We start from the raw sequence: 15,158 nt of genomic DNA on the forward strand, positions 1-15,158 counted from the left end.
TCATGTTTAGAATTCTTCTATATTTGGGTTTTATCCTGCAAGGGAATAGGATGTTACAATAAAAAACCTAATACTTTCTAAATGTTGAGTTTTCCAGTTTGTCTGTTGAAGTACAGAAACTTAGTCATAGAAAACTGACAGAGAACAGTATTTCTTGAACTTATGGTGTGGAAAATTTGCTGTGATAAAACTTAGAAGAATAGTTGTTCCCTTGTCTAGTGAGAGCAGTGGGAATACTTACTTTTGTGTGAGATACCACAAAAATAAGGGAAAATAAGAGTGGTTTCATCTTGTTCTGCCACAAATCAGACATTTAGTTTTTCCTGCAGCAAAGAAAGTGAAGTAGCATTGGACTAACTGAATTCTGATATCTATTTGTTTTGGTGGCCATCTGCTAGTTTATATTTTTATGTCTATTTATGTTTACAAGGCTATTGCATTAAAGAAGGTAACCATGACTTATTTAAGAGCTATTACTTTAAGGTCTCTCTTGAGAGATCCTGTTGCTTTGAGTCTCTCTGAAATTGGAGAATAAATTCTTGAAGAGCTGAGTTGTTGTGCTTGTTTGAAACCTTACTTCTCTTGTCCTTGTGGAAAAGAACTGTTTTGAGAGACTCGGAACATTTTGAAAAACTTGCTAAATATTGTGCTGACATACAAGGCTTGTGTGCCGAGTTTCTCAGCTGAATTGTCTGGTGATGCTAACTTTTTGCCTGCCACATGTTACATAGAGTTTTCTGTAAAGTAATACCTAGGCATAGCTAAATATAAGAGTATGCTCCTTTGAAACTGATTGCTTCAGTTTTATTGATTCCCACTGGTGAAAATTTGGGAATAACTTTAATGCAATTCCAGGAACTACAACTGTGATTAAAAATACAAACTGGTGTGAGATTGAGGTTGTATACTGCTATTGTTAATCATTTATTTCTGCTCTGTGTGCTAAAAGCATGTGTGGGCAAGGATTTTAATGTTGCATTGAGATAACATGTAAACATGTAGCAGGTAATAAGTGACTGGATCATTTAACAAAGGTTTTGGTTTTTTAAAAGAGCATTTATATGATGCCAACCATATTGCTATTTTTAGCAGCTTGTTCCAGTAATTTGGTTTCACATATGTCAAGTGCAAACAGTACTTTCCAGATTACAAAATACTCTGGCTCAGGACTTTCTTTTAAGGGTAGTAGGGAGAAGTTGGTTTATTTATTTATATTATTGTGCAAACAAGTCCAAGCATCTAAGACAAACTGAAACATCTTAGACTTCACAGTTTTATGATTAATCCAGTGCAAGTCATTGCTGCTGCTGAAAGGGGCATGCTGCTGCTGTTGTGCTGAGACAGTAAATCATTAAGAACTGCTCTGGTTGAACAGCAGTCTCTGCTAGGTTAGCATTCAGCAGTCTCTGCTAGATTAGCATTCAGCCAGAGCAATTCCTCGTTCCAGTTCATTATGTGGTTGGACAAACTCTAGTTCTGGAGAAAAGAGAAGTTAGGAATGAGCAGTGTCAGTATGAGAAAGGACCTTTTAACGGTACCATCAATTTATATGAGATTAAGTTAAAGCCGTTACGCCTGCATTTCATAATAACTTGCTTACCTGCAAAGGTCTTTATCACAATTTAGTGTTTTGTGATGGTAAAAATAGTAAACTGCTGCAAGATCTGTAGCTGAAAGTGATTTATAAACTTCACAGATAGCTATGGCTTTGGAATATTGGGTTTTTTTTCTTTAGGAGACCTAGACACTGAACACTTGACAAATTGAATAAATCTTTTATTGTCCCTTTTGATACAGTGTCCTTACATTTTAGGCCTGAAAACTCAGTTATATGAGTAGCTGTCCTATGGCGCTCTCATTTTCAGAGGAGGCAAGTGGTTCTGTATCCCTTCCCAGGATCTCTGTTTATGGATTACCCAGTAAAAGTTGCTAGCCAAAGTAGAGAGCATACTGAAATGATGGTGTGAAAAGCATTGTGGAAAAATATTTCATAAGAAAGGGCCTTTTAAAGTGTGTAGGTACTCTTCTTTCAGATTTGAAAGGCATGCTACAGTACTTTGCAATATAGTGGCTGGCACCTAAATTGCATAATCTTGTGCTAGGTTTTCTTAGTAAGCATGCAGGATGAGTAACTGATTTTTCCCTCAGCTCAGTACCCAGAACTCTTGATAACAAAAATTAGAAGCCTTGTAAAGTACTTTTTCGGTATAATTTTAGTAAGGAAAAAAAACATCAGGAGAAACAAGCTTTGAGGGAACAAGATTATACTGTCCCCACCAAACCATCTTTCTGTTAGCAGAGGACAACATTTCTGCAGTTATTAGACTAAGATTCTTAATGCAAGACACTTGTCCATTTTGGAGCAATTATTATTTGGTAATGCTCATGGACAACCACTCCTTGTATGTGAGACCTTGGCAGCTGGGGCACTCTTGTTTTCAAAGATGGGAACTAGACCCTGATCCTTGGTTACCTTTCTAGATGGGATCTTGAGAAATCTGGTGATGGAAACATGAGGATCTAAAAGAAGGTCATTCCTAGCTTCCTTAAAAGTTATAACAGTATTCAGGTTTATTGCTTGACAACTACTGTTCAAATATTTCTCACTCAACTTATAGAAATACAGGTATTTCATGAGGCTGGATATTTGAAATTGTACTTACGATATTCAAGCATAGTCTGGCAGCTAATTTTTCTCTAAATAGAAATTTGCATTTCAAAGTTTTAAAAGTAGATGCTTAGTGAACATCACTGGGTTTGGGAGAAAAACTCTTTCCAGATCTGGAATGTGCAGTTGAGCAGTGATTTGTACTGCCTGATCAGCTGATGAAATGTGGGTTTGGATGTGTGATTTTCATAAACAACTTCCAGATGTTGTAGTTGCCAGCTGAATGTCTCAAGACTGCACTGTTAGGTCTGGATTATGAAACAAAATGGATGAAATATGCAAAGTATAAACTAGTGAGCCTGTACTTGGAATTGTTCTCTTTCTCAAACAAAACCTGAGTGCCATTCTGTAGTCCAATTACTCACTCTGCAATGAATGAAAAATAAGGATGCTTTTCGTTAGGGATACCTGTGTTAATTTATTTATAGCCTACAAAGAGCTTGAATGGTGTAATAACCAATGCCAAGAAATTTTCTGTATACCTGCTGTGTTAGGAGCTTTGATTTCTTCTTTATCTCATTTAAATTTCCTTGTGTTAAGGCCTTGTATTTCCTTGTATTATGGTCCTAGAACTGAAATCCTGCTACCTACAGCACTGTCTTTATAAGGAGCAGGGTTTGAAGTTTGTTTCAGAGTTTCCCTAGCATTTTCTTTATGTATAGGAATTATTTTATTTGGAAAAAAAAAAAAAATCTTTCAAGGTTTTAAATCTTTATATTGGTTGAGGGAAGGGGTTTAGTTTGAAAGCAGCATTTGATTTCTCTTTCTTTGTTTTCCCTAGGAAGTGCTGACATAACCATGATAGAAGACAAAGGTCCACGAGTGGCTGACTATTTTGTAGTGGCAGGGCTCACTGATACAGATACTGCAACCCTCCTTGACCAAGAAATAAGCCGACATGAGTCAGCTGGTCCAAAGGCTCCAATTATTGACATTGCTGTGGTAATTAAATCAGCTGGTGAAACTGTCCCAGAGGGATACACCTGTGTTGAAGCTACTCCTACAGCCCTTCAAGCCAACTTAAACTATGGAAGTCTAAAGAGTCCTGAACTTTTCCTTTGCTACAAGAGAGGTTGGGACAAACCACCTCTTACTGACATCGGGTGAGAATTCTGTAGTGATTCAGTAATGATCAAATCTTACTCTTCATAGATGACTATGAAAACAGATATCAAAATGCTTTTTAAAACATACTTTCTTTGAATCGATGCTCCTTATTATATGTATCTGCGTAACATTTTCTTTCAGAAATAAGTTGGGAAAAGTGTCAGTCTTCTAGTGAACTTGTCTTTTTTAAACCAACGATAGTATTTTAACTTAAAAAGATGACACATGTATATAGATGAAACAAATATGAGAAATTATTTTCTCTGGTGCAGTTTTATGCAAGATGAGAAGAGAGCACAAAATCAATTTATAGAAATAGTGTAATGCAAATCTAAACATATAAATTGATTTATATGCTAACTTCATATAAAGTCAAAGTGATTACTTCAGAAGACAAAAGTTGTAATTTTGTGGAGTTCCCTATAATGCTTAAGGTAAAACATATGAGTTAAAAATGGTAGAACACTGAAACAAAGATCATAAAATTATCCACATACCTAGAATCTTGTGGCCTGCACTACTGTCCAATCAGAGTGTTTGCAAGATTGCTTACAAGTTGTGACATGATTAGCTGCAAACACTGGCTTATGTTGTCTCTTGGTGACTGCAATCGTGGTTATATTTTTAAAAATGCATTTTTTTGATATCTAATATGTAAGTTCCTAAAGAATTACTAGCACAATCTTTGAGAACCTGAGATACACTCAAATATTGTAAGTTCAATGCTTAAAAAGTATGGGGTGCAACCAGGCAGGAAAGCTCTGAACCAGTTTTGTTGCTTATAGGATAGTGAGTAAGTGTTCAGGACTAAGATCACAAATTCCCCAACATTTGGAGGTAGTGAATATTGCTGTCTGTGCTGCTAGCATATTGAGGTAATCCTCAATCTATAATAGCTCGTCTAGCACTACAGTGTTGTCTAATTTGCTCTTTATAGCTCTTCTAGAGTACTCTGGTTTTGATGAGGACATTGTAGAGTTACAGGGGATGTAATTAGAATGAGAGAAAATGAGGTGGGAGGGGGAAACTTTATAATGATGGCAAAAAAAGGATATGGGTGCTTTTCCTTACTTAGTTGTTCAGTAGTGAAGTATAAAAAAAAAAATTATTATACATAAGCTACAGTAAGTTTAGTTAATTTAGTATGTAAGTTCAAGCACATCAGAGACAATGCCTACGTACCTTGCTTTTGACCTACTGTTTGATTGCCAACTGACAAGTTCAATCCAGTCAGAAAGAAGCTAGTAGTGAAATATTAGTAGTGAAGGTAGTTACATGGAAAGATCTCTACTCTGAGGATTATAGCTTGAGTTGTGTGTATTTTGATCAAATAAACCTTGTACTAATAATCTTCAGTGAAGTGTGATTTTGAAAAATTTTTCCCCTGTGTTATTGACACGTCAAGATGAGGTAACTGTTACAATGGCATTTGACTGTGTAGAATAGCAGTATGAAGTTATTCTTTGAATGACATGTCAAATTTCAATAAGTTTTAGCAGAAGTAGGTATTTCTAGAGAAAGAGATTTCTCAAAAGATTTCTTAAACCATCGGTCTTCAGCATGTTCCTTTATGGAAGTGACTTTGCTAGCATGTGTTTATTTTCATGTCTTCCACAAGTTTAGGAACTTACATGCTTGGATAGATTTCGTAGAGAATACCTGATAAGCCAAATAGGTAAATAGCTGACTAAAGGCTTCCCTAACAGACACACTTTATGAAACTATTGATGGAAAACCAGGGTATTTGGCACATAGTATTTATTATACTTTTTTTTTTTAACACAGATGTAGTTAGGGTGTCACACCCTAACACCTGCCCTGTCATGGCAGGCTTTCCTCTCTGAGCACCGGTGTATGTGAACATTTTCCTCCTGTTCCTGCCATTTTGTAGCTATGTCTAAGAGATGGTTAGAGCAAGCTCTTGGGTTTTTTTCTGAATTTCTCCATGTTCAAATGAAAGTAGCATTTGGGTGAGAAATGTATGTATACTCTGAAGACTAATTTATGCTTTCTCTAGTCTTTTAATTAAAGAACCAAATGTGAAAGAATATTTTATCTATGAGCTTTAAATATCCATTAAGTCAGCTGACATGCTGAGTAGACTTTGTAGGTAGAGGAAGGGTATATCCCTTGAAAGGATCACATCCAAAGTCTTGTGTCAAAGTTGCTGAAATATGAGGTTGAGTTATTCTATAGTCTGACCATTCAGATAGTTCTTGGTAAATGTGTGTATATGTGTATTTCAGGGCACTTTTTAGGAGAAAAAAATGCTATATGGAAGATCAGCAATGTTGGGGTATACTCTACTGATTCCCTGACATTGTCCTTGTGTTTTATATATCTATGCCTTCCATCCTCTTTCCTTCCTGCTCTTCATACTATTTGAAGCTTATATGTCTGTAAAGATTCACCTGCTAGTCATTTTGTTTCTTTCCTTATCAATATTTTTGCTGATGTTCTAGAAGTAGACAAGAACTGAGATTTGAGATTTGGTTTAGCTTAGTTTAGGTGAAAACTCTTGTTTTCACACTTGAGTTAGGAACATGAGAGAGCTCCAGCACTTCATAGAATCATAAAAAGATAGGGCTTGGAAGGGACCTTTAGAGATCGTCTAGTCCAGCCCTGCTGCCAAAGCAGGCCTGCCTAGACCAGTTCACAGAGGAATGCATCCCCGTGGGTTTTGAAAACCTCCAGAGAAGGAGACTCCTCACCCTCTCTGGGCAGCCTGTGCCAGGGCTCCCTCACCATCACAGTAAAATTTTTTTTCCTATGTTTAAATGGAACTTTCTGTGTTCCAACTTCATCCCATTTGTGAATATGAATATGATCCCCCAGTCTCTTCTCTAGACTGAACAGCCCCAGTTCTCTCAGCCTTTTCTCATAAGGAAGATGCTCCAGTCCCCTGATCATCTTGATGGCCCTGCACTGGACTCTCTCTACTCTCTCACATGTTTCTTAAACGGAAGAAAACCTGGCAGAAAAAAAGCTTTTGAAGTGTAAATGGTGTTGCAATTTTTATCACTCACTGTATTTAGTAAGGAAAGATTACCAGAATTCTTGTCTGAAGCAGAGGTTCTTGTATTACCGAGTAATGGAGAAGTTGGGTAACCTCTGTTGCCTAAGTAAAGAAAGACCATTTTATTTCTCTTTTTAGTCTAGTATGGGAAGCTCTAGTTTGGTTCATGATTCTGTACAAGGACCTATCATATCATTCTGCGTACCTGGTTTTAGAAAGAAGGAGTATCATTGAACAAATTTCCTAGAGATGTATTTAAAGAAAGAACACAAACTTGAATTTAAAGAAACATAATAGAAACCAAAAGACATTCTTAACAGCCGTTATTTTCCATTTTTCCTTAAATCTCACCAGTATGACAAGTGCACTTGAGTATTTGTTGCTGCTTAGGATGATAATGAAACTAATCACTTGGATACTTAGCCAAATAGTAGTGGTGACAGTGGATATTAAAGATAGTAAATCTTTTTCCTCTGCTTGACCCAATCCTTCTCTAACCTTCCTATTGCCCAGTTTATTAATTTTTTTCTTTTATTATTCAACACTTGCATGCTGGCTTAAGTAAGATAGGAAGAGTTTTTATAAAGAAGTATTTTGCTGAGGGACTATGAGAGGCAGAAATGTCACTAGACCCAGAGGAGAAGTTAGGCTGGAGTTCAGCTCCATGCAATTATATTTGCAACACTGCCTATTTTGAAATGATTTTCCAGAAGCAAAGTTTTCTGTGGTTTAAGGTTTTTAACTTAACAGCTGCAAGAGGGTAGTATTTATCTTTTCTAAACTGCTACCTGATGGATTGAAGTGTACCTTTAAATCAGTAAAACTGGTCATGAGGCAACTTACATCTACAATGTGGAACGAGTTCATGAAAAGGTAACAACTTTTTCTGATCTTTCCTATATGAAAGTGACCTAACATCTACAGGAAGTCATAGGTTACCTTTTGCTTGAAGTCAAACTTTACTCAAGTTGATAGAGTAATGTAGATGATAAGGTGTACTTACTCTTCCAGGGACAACTTTGTATATATAGAGTGTCATGTTAAATATTTAATGCATGACTTCTGAACGTTTTTATCTAAAACATTAAAATTGTCTAATTTGAGTGAGCCATGGTTGGTGGTTTTCTTCTGTTACTTTTCTTAAATTCAGTACTATGGATTAGGCCAGTAAATGGTATGGTTTAGAGACTACTGCTGGTATGTATGTAAGGATGAGAGTTGCTTTCATTTTCTTTCTGCTTTTGGTGATAGATGATGCCATTGTAACAGTTTTGAACACTGGTCAGCCCCTCATAGAAGTATTTATACAACTCAGGAATTCTTCAGTCTTTAGGTGTCTTTATGAGAATACATGTAAACATATTAAATTAAACTGCTGGAATTGTCTGGTTTTCCTTCTCAAGCTGTTGGCTGACAAATGTTTCTTGAATAATTTTAAATTCTTGGATTTTATTTAAAATACGTTTAAATTGAAATAAAACTGAACTTAAACTTCCATTGGAGGCTTCTCTGTTAATATTCTCTTCTGATTAATGTAAGGCAGTGACATGAAGAGTTCATATAAAACTTAAAAAAAAAAAAAAAAAAATCATCAAAAGTGGGCTGAGAACTGCTGCTGTGTTGGGTTTGTGTTTAGTTGGTTTGCTTGGTTTTTTTGGTTTTTCATTTTATGAAGTAAGTAACCCAATAAAAAGAGCACAATACGTGTTCTTCCAGAAGATTGTTTAATTTAGAAGTAATTTTAATAGCATGTATTTCTCTATATATATCTCAAACCAGTAGGTAGTATATTAAAACTGATGTTGCAACTTGAAAATACTGGTATTAGGCTGGTTTTGAACCTGTGATTACACATTGTTTTAAATATAGTGAAAACGTGATGATCAGACTCTTTATAACTGAAACAATTAGGAATGCAGGAATATGGTCTTTCATGAACTAGCTCAAAAAATTTATAGGGCCACCTGGTAGCTACATCAAAATACTCTCAGCTCCTGTGATTTCTTTGCCTTATTTAAGTATTCTAGGACTGCAGTTAACATATCTTCAATATTATGACAAGATACATGTTGTTCTGTGGAATTGGAATGCTTACATATTCCAATTTGAAGACATACAGTAGTATTTAAGCAATTTGGACAGTTCAATGATATATGTTTCTTGAAAATTATGAGAATTGTTGAATCTGGAAAAAGTTGTTTTGGTGGATTTTTTCTTTCTTTTTTTTTTTGCTAAGGATATGATGATACTAGTGATCTGACTAAAAATATCCAAGCACCATGTGAGTGTTACTGTGTGGCCACATAAGATGTGTTCTGTCTTTTGTTATTCTTTTCCTACAACATTCTTTAAAAATAAAGAAGAACCAAACCAATAAAAAAACCTCACCCAAAAACCAGTCCAAACCAAGCCCCCAGAAAGGCAAGTTGTAAGGACTTTTAAGACATTTTAATGATGGAAATAATTTCTAATAAAATATCAGATGTCATGTGTGCAAGCATTTAAAAGGTACCTTTGTATTTCATTTTCGTAGAATCATAGAATGGTTAGGATTGGAAGGGTCTTTAAAGGTCATCTAGTTCCAGCCTCTCTGTTATGGGCAAGGACCCTTCCAGGAAACCAGGTTGCCCAAAGCGTCATCCAACCTGGCACTGAGCTCTGCCAGGGATGGGGCAGCCCACAGCCTCTCTGGGCAACCTGTTCCAGTACCTCACCATCCTAAAGACCTTAATATGTCTAGATCTACTCTCATTCAGTCTAAAGCTATTTCCCCTTGTCCTGTCACCACATACCCTTGTAAAAAAGTCCCTCTCCACCTTAATTGTAGGCCTTCAGGTACTGCAAGGTCTGCCCCGAGCTTTTCTTTCTCCAGGCGACTATCTCAAGTCCCTCAGCCTGTCTTCATGGGAGAGGTGCTACAGCCCTCTGAGAGTTTTTGTAGATAGTGCAGTATTCCTTCAAGTTCTATAACTAAATCCTTTTCAACGTGGCTTGATTTTTATCTCTCTATAACTATAATTTGTTCCCACAGAGATTTCTTGTAACACTGGTATATTTCTGAAGAGTACCTATGCTTAGGTTGTTCATGGCGATCTACATACAATAGAATGTGACCAGATACTAACAGATATGTCAATTTATGTGAATTTGTCCAAGTAACTTCCTATAAATTTGAATGTGCATAATATTTCTTTCCTTCCTGTCTGCAGAGTTCTGTATGAAGGGAAGGAACGCATCATTTCAGGCTGTGAGGTGATTCAAGCTACTCCTTATGGTCGTTGTGCTAATGTTAACAACAGTTCAGCTTCTTCTCAGCGAATCTTTATCACGTATCGAAGGGCTCCTCCAGTACGACCTCAAAATTCACTGGCAGTGACAGATATCTGTGTTATTGTCACCAGCAAAGGAGAAACTCCTCCTCATACATTCTGCAAAGTTGATAAGAATTTAAATTGTGGTATGGTGAGTATTTAAAAGCTTGAATATTTTTTTTTTAAATCCCAAACAAACATATGATGTGCAAGACTTCCCTTTTCTATGTTTTGTTGTTCTGATTTCCTTTGGTGTTAGGAATGACTTCTTCATACTGATTGCTCAGTACTTCAGTGTGCATATTTTTGTCCAGGTGCTTTTTAGGAGTAGTGTGAAGGCTTTGTAGGGATTTTTTGTTTGATTTTTTTTTTTTTTTTTAATTACTATTCTTCCTCACCCCTTCAGTGATCTTGACACTCGGGATGAACTGCAAACACTTTTTTCCCAGTTATTAATAATGCCTATTATACTGAGGCATGTAAAAAATGTCTTCATATATTCTTTTTTTTGGTTTGCTTGTATTTAATGTGGTTTGCATTTAGTTGACTCAAGCTAAAATAAGTTGTGGGTTTTTTGAGTTCTAGAGTGTAGTTTGACAAATTTCAAAAACGCTATGTAAATAACCAGTTTATGAAAGTATGATTAAAAACTTAAAGTGACAGTGTTTAGAATTTCACTTACAATCATGAGATTCTCTCAAGAGTTTTCTTTTAAATGACCAAGAAAATGTTACACTGCAAATGATTTGCTTCAGTTTTATTTGTTACTCTGTTGGAATAAGTCAGAGTCATGTGGCAGTGAGATTGTTTCATAAAAATCTCTAAAAAATGTAAGAAATTTGAACTCTTAATTTCATGATTTACATGTAACTCAACAGCCAATCTGTCATTTTATTCTGTAGTGCTTTTTATTTAAATGTCTCCTGTTTTTTCCAAGTGGGAGTATATTCAAATGCTTGTGCTTTATTTCTCTGCTCCATGTTGTTGTCTTTGCTGGTTCTAAGATGGAATTTCTGTCTTCCAGTGGGGTTCCAGTGTATACCTTTGTTACAAGAAATCTGTGCCAGCTTCTAACTCTTTAGCATATAAAGCTGGTAAGTAACTTTAGAATTAGACTGTCTAAACGTGCTAACAGAAGAATTCAAATGCCTTGTGAAATGAAATAATTTTAAAAGCTTAAGTACTGTCTGTCAGAATTCTATTCCTAGAGCACGTCAGTTACAATCAACACCTATAAAGCCTTCTTTGCTCTTATGTTTTCCCAGGCAAATCATGACAGTTTCGGTAGCTTAAGAACTTTAGTGTAAAGCTTACCCAGCATTTCAGTTGTAACTGGAGACTTCCTATTTCTTGTGCTAATGATGACTGAGAAGAAGTAAATAAAAATTTCTTTCAACCAGTCTCATGTCTCACAGATAATGTAACTTTTTTCATATAATTTGAAAGTGAAACATATTTTTTCCTTTCCGCTCCACAACCGTTCACTTGTTTCTTTTTTAAGGACAGTGAAAAATGTTCTGAAAAATGAACAACAAAGTCTTCTATTTTATATCTGGTTTTTGTAAGTTCTTCAATGTATTGCTACAGATGGTAATTTTTTTTTATTTTTCTGAAGAAGTAAAAAAACCTTCCAAAATCGTTTCTCCTCAGCAGTAAGTGCACCAGTTCCTTGAAAGGAGTAAACTACCAAGTAGAAGTGGAAAGCCTAGATAATGAAGTCAGCATACCAGAAAATAAGCTAGAAGGACAGCAATAGTAAACCAGTGCTAGTGTACCTGTCTTCTGTCAGCAAGAGTTAGATGTATTTCTGAAAACTGAATAAACAGTTTGTTTAAATTGAACTTATTAACTGATTAGCAGAAAATGTGGACAGTTGGCTGGTTCATCCTGGTTTTGATGGAAGAATTGCTGCTGTTTTTGCAGTAGATAAATTACCACTTAATAGGAAATTCTTTGTAATAAAATCCACATTTAAATAGCACAGGTAATCCCCAAGGGATTTAAAGTAAAAATACCAACTAGTTAATTTTTACTATGGACTGTGATTTGTGCAATTACCAAAAGGGAGTGCTTCAGTATTCATATATCATTTTTAAAGGGTAGTTACTTGGATGACTCTAGTCTTACTGTCAAATGAGAGGCTTTCTTCTTGGCTATATGTTGTGGAAAAGATATTGCTTACATTATTTAGGGCTTACTTTTCCTTCTCCCATTCTGAAGGCTTAATCTTCAGATATCCTCAAGAGAACTATGAGTCATTTCCACTGTCAGAATCTGTACCTCTCTTCTGCCTTCCTATGGGAGCTACTATTGAGTGCTGGGACCCTCAAACCAAATACCCACTACCAGTGTTCTCAACATTCGTACTGACCTGCTCTTCTGCAGAAAAGGTATGGCTACACACTGTGACTAGTTTGTGCTTTTGGTTCAAGTGGCTGCTATGGAGCTTAAGTAGGCATTGTATCTTCTGTGTTTGAGAAATACTACAAGGTAAATTGTTAAATACTCCCCCATATTCCTCAAAGTTGACTATAATATGGAAATAAAACAGGAAATAGCTGGAAGTGTGCATGCTACGTAGTCCCACTTACGGTGAACTACACACATCACAAAGTCAGGCTTGGGGTTGGCCTGCTGGAGGGCAGCTCTGCAGAGAGGGACCTGGGAGTGCTGGTTGATAATAAACTAACCATGAGCCAGCAATGTGCCCTCGTGACCAAGAAGGCCAATGGCATCCTGGGATGCATCAAGAAGAGTGTAACCAGCAGGTTGAGGGAGGTTCTGCTCCCCCTCTACTCTGCCTTGTTGAGGCCTCATCTGGAGTCCTGTGTCCAGTTTTGGGCTCCTCAGCCCAAGAGGGACAGAGAACTTCTGAAGAGTCCAGTGCAGGGCCACCAAGATGATCAGGAGACTGCAGCAGGCCTCTTATTAGGAAAGGCTGCGGGAACTGGGGCTCTTTAGTCTAGATACAAGGGGTGAGGGGAGTCCTCGTTAACACTTACGAGTATTTAAAAGGTCAAGCGGATGAGGCAACCCTTTTTTCTATACTGTCCAGAGATAGGACAACAGATAATGGGATGAAGCTGGAACACCAAAAGTTGCACTTAAGGAAAAACTTGTTTAATGTGAGGGTGAAGAAGCACTGGCACAGGCTGCCCAGGGATGGTGTGTAGTTTCCTTCTCTGGAGGTTTTCAGAACCTGCCTGGATGAGTTCCTGTTTGACCTGATCAGAGTGAACCTATTTGACCAGGGGGGTTGAACTTCATGATCCCTTCCAACCCGTACCTGTGGTTCGGTGAAAACTCAATGCACGTGGATTTCCCCGTTCTTTCAAGAAGTTTCTGGCAATAAAAATGTAGCCTACATCTTAGAGAGATTTCGCTTACCACATATGTTAGCAGTGTTTAAGTTGTTACATTACCTGAAAAGCCACTTCTGTGTGAATTTGTGTAATTGGACTCTGTGAGTATCAGTGTAAGTGAACAGGAAAATAGCTACCAGAGAAACAGCAGGGCAGGGAGGGGAAAAATGTCTGCTGAGAGGTAGTATGTGAAAGGTTCTGAAGAACTGATGAACTCCTGAAACCAGTGATTCTGTTGAATTCACATGAAGTGATCAATTCAGAGCACCAGTCATCTGCAAAACCTGTATAAGGCCACCAGCACACATGGGAACTGAAAATGTGTTGCACAACTCAGCCCACGTGCGAAGACAGTGTCTGCTATACACAGAGTCTACAGGATTATAGGTACACCTGATGAGGCAAGGGAGGCCTTGTTTAGAGTTGATTTCTCAGCTATTGCTTCAGCTTGCCAATTGTCTTGTGTGTGAACTGCATGAGGGAATAAGTGATTGTAATGTGTGATTAGCACTCTATGACTAATAAGCAGCATCTGGGCTCTATTAATAATAACGGCTCAATTTCCTTTTTGCCTCAGTCCCTTATCAGGGAAATGTATGCATTTATTCATTTCCAAACAACAGGAGAAGTCTTTCTCAGATATGTTAGTACTTCTTTTGCAAGGAGGAATAAAGTAGCTGCCAGCATTTTTTTCAAAAGGAATTCAGAGTGTGGTATCCATCTTTCTCTGTCCTCCTTTTGCTAAGCTTGCCAGAATAATTCAGTTAATTACAAAACTCAGACAAATAGGGAAAGGATATTGGAAAGGATTGGTAGATGTTTACCTTGATAAAATGGGTGAAGTCAAAGGTGAAATAATTTTATTGTGTAGTGTGGTAATGACAGGGGAATTTACAGAACACAAGCATTTCATGAGGGTTTGTTTCATTTATGTGGTTTTGTTGTTTGATGGGTTCTTTTTTTTTACCAGAATGGTAAATGGATAGAGTTTTGCCACAGGATGCAGTTTGCTTCCTTACCTTTTAATTTATTGGGTATAAATACTTTGATGAAGGTGCATTGAAAAAGAAAGAGAGGCACAGGAGTTAAAAGCAGTTTATTTGTAAGGATAATTTGTGTATGTTACATAAACAAAAAGTCATTTCACAGCTACCAGCAAAAGCTGTATAGTGTGTATGCAAACCCCAAAGACTTAGGGATGCTTTAATATTTCTAACTCCATCTCCTGACAAATACTGAGGCTTCTCAGCTGTTTTTCTTCATCTTTTAGGTTTATGGTGCTGCTATTCAGTTTTATGAGCCTTATCCCCGTGAGCTGCTAACAGAAAAACAACAGCTGCAGCTGGGTCTCCTGACAACTGTAGAGAGGAAAGTGGTTACTTCCAAGTCCATCAATTCCAACAAATGCATCTGCCTTCTCTCACATTGGCCTTTCTTTGAAGCATTTCGAAAATTTCTTATGTTCATCTACAAACTCTCAGTCTCAGGACCTCATCCTCTTCCCATTGAAAAGTATGTGAAATATTTTTGAGTTAATTTGGGAAGGTAGTTGTATCAGCTCAAGTTGTCATGTGATTTATAGATGTCTCGCTTACCTAGTGTATTTGCTTCAGCCTCTTCCTTGCACTGTGGAGCTTATATTATACTGACAAAAATTACATCTTCTGCTTAATAGTAGTGGCTCCTGCAGTACT

At 36.9% G+C, this 15,158-nt stretch overlaps 1 protein-coding gene across 1 annotated transcript in view; it reads left to right on the top strand.

Annotated features, from left to right (window-relative positions):
* DENND4C (DENN domain containing 4C) overlaps positions 1–15,158 on the top strand; it is an 82,050-nt gene that overhangs the window by 19,168 nt on the left and 47,724 nt on the right. Inside the window, exons 2-6 of the mRNA XM_062019489.1 lie at positions 3,450–3,771; positions 10,001–10,253; positions 11,127–11,196; positions 12,323–12,492; positions 14,735–14,976. Coding sequence (XP_061875473.1) covers positions 3,467–3,771; positions 10,001–10,253; positions 11,127–11,196; positions 12,323–12,492; positions 14,735–14,976 — 1,040 coding nt within the window. The 5' untranslated portion in view covers positions 3,450–3,466. The remainder of the gene's footprint in view (positions 1–3,449; positions 3,772–10,000; positions 10,254–11,126; positions 11,197–12,322; positions 12,493–14,734; positions 14,977–15,158) is intronic.

Source organism: Colius striatus, chromosome Z, assembly GCF_028858725.1.
Source record: "Colius striatus isolate bColStr4 chromosome Z, bColStr4.1.hap1, whole genome shotgun sequence".
Taxonomy (NCBI): domain Eukaryota; kingdom Metazoa; phylum Chordata; class Aves; order Coliiformes; family Coliidae; genus Colius; species Colius striatus.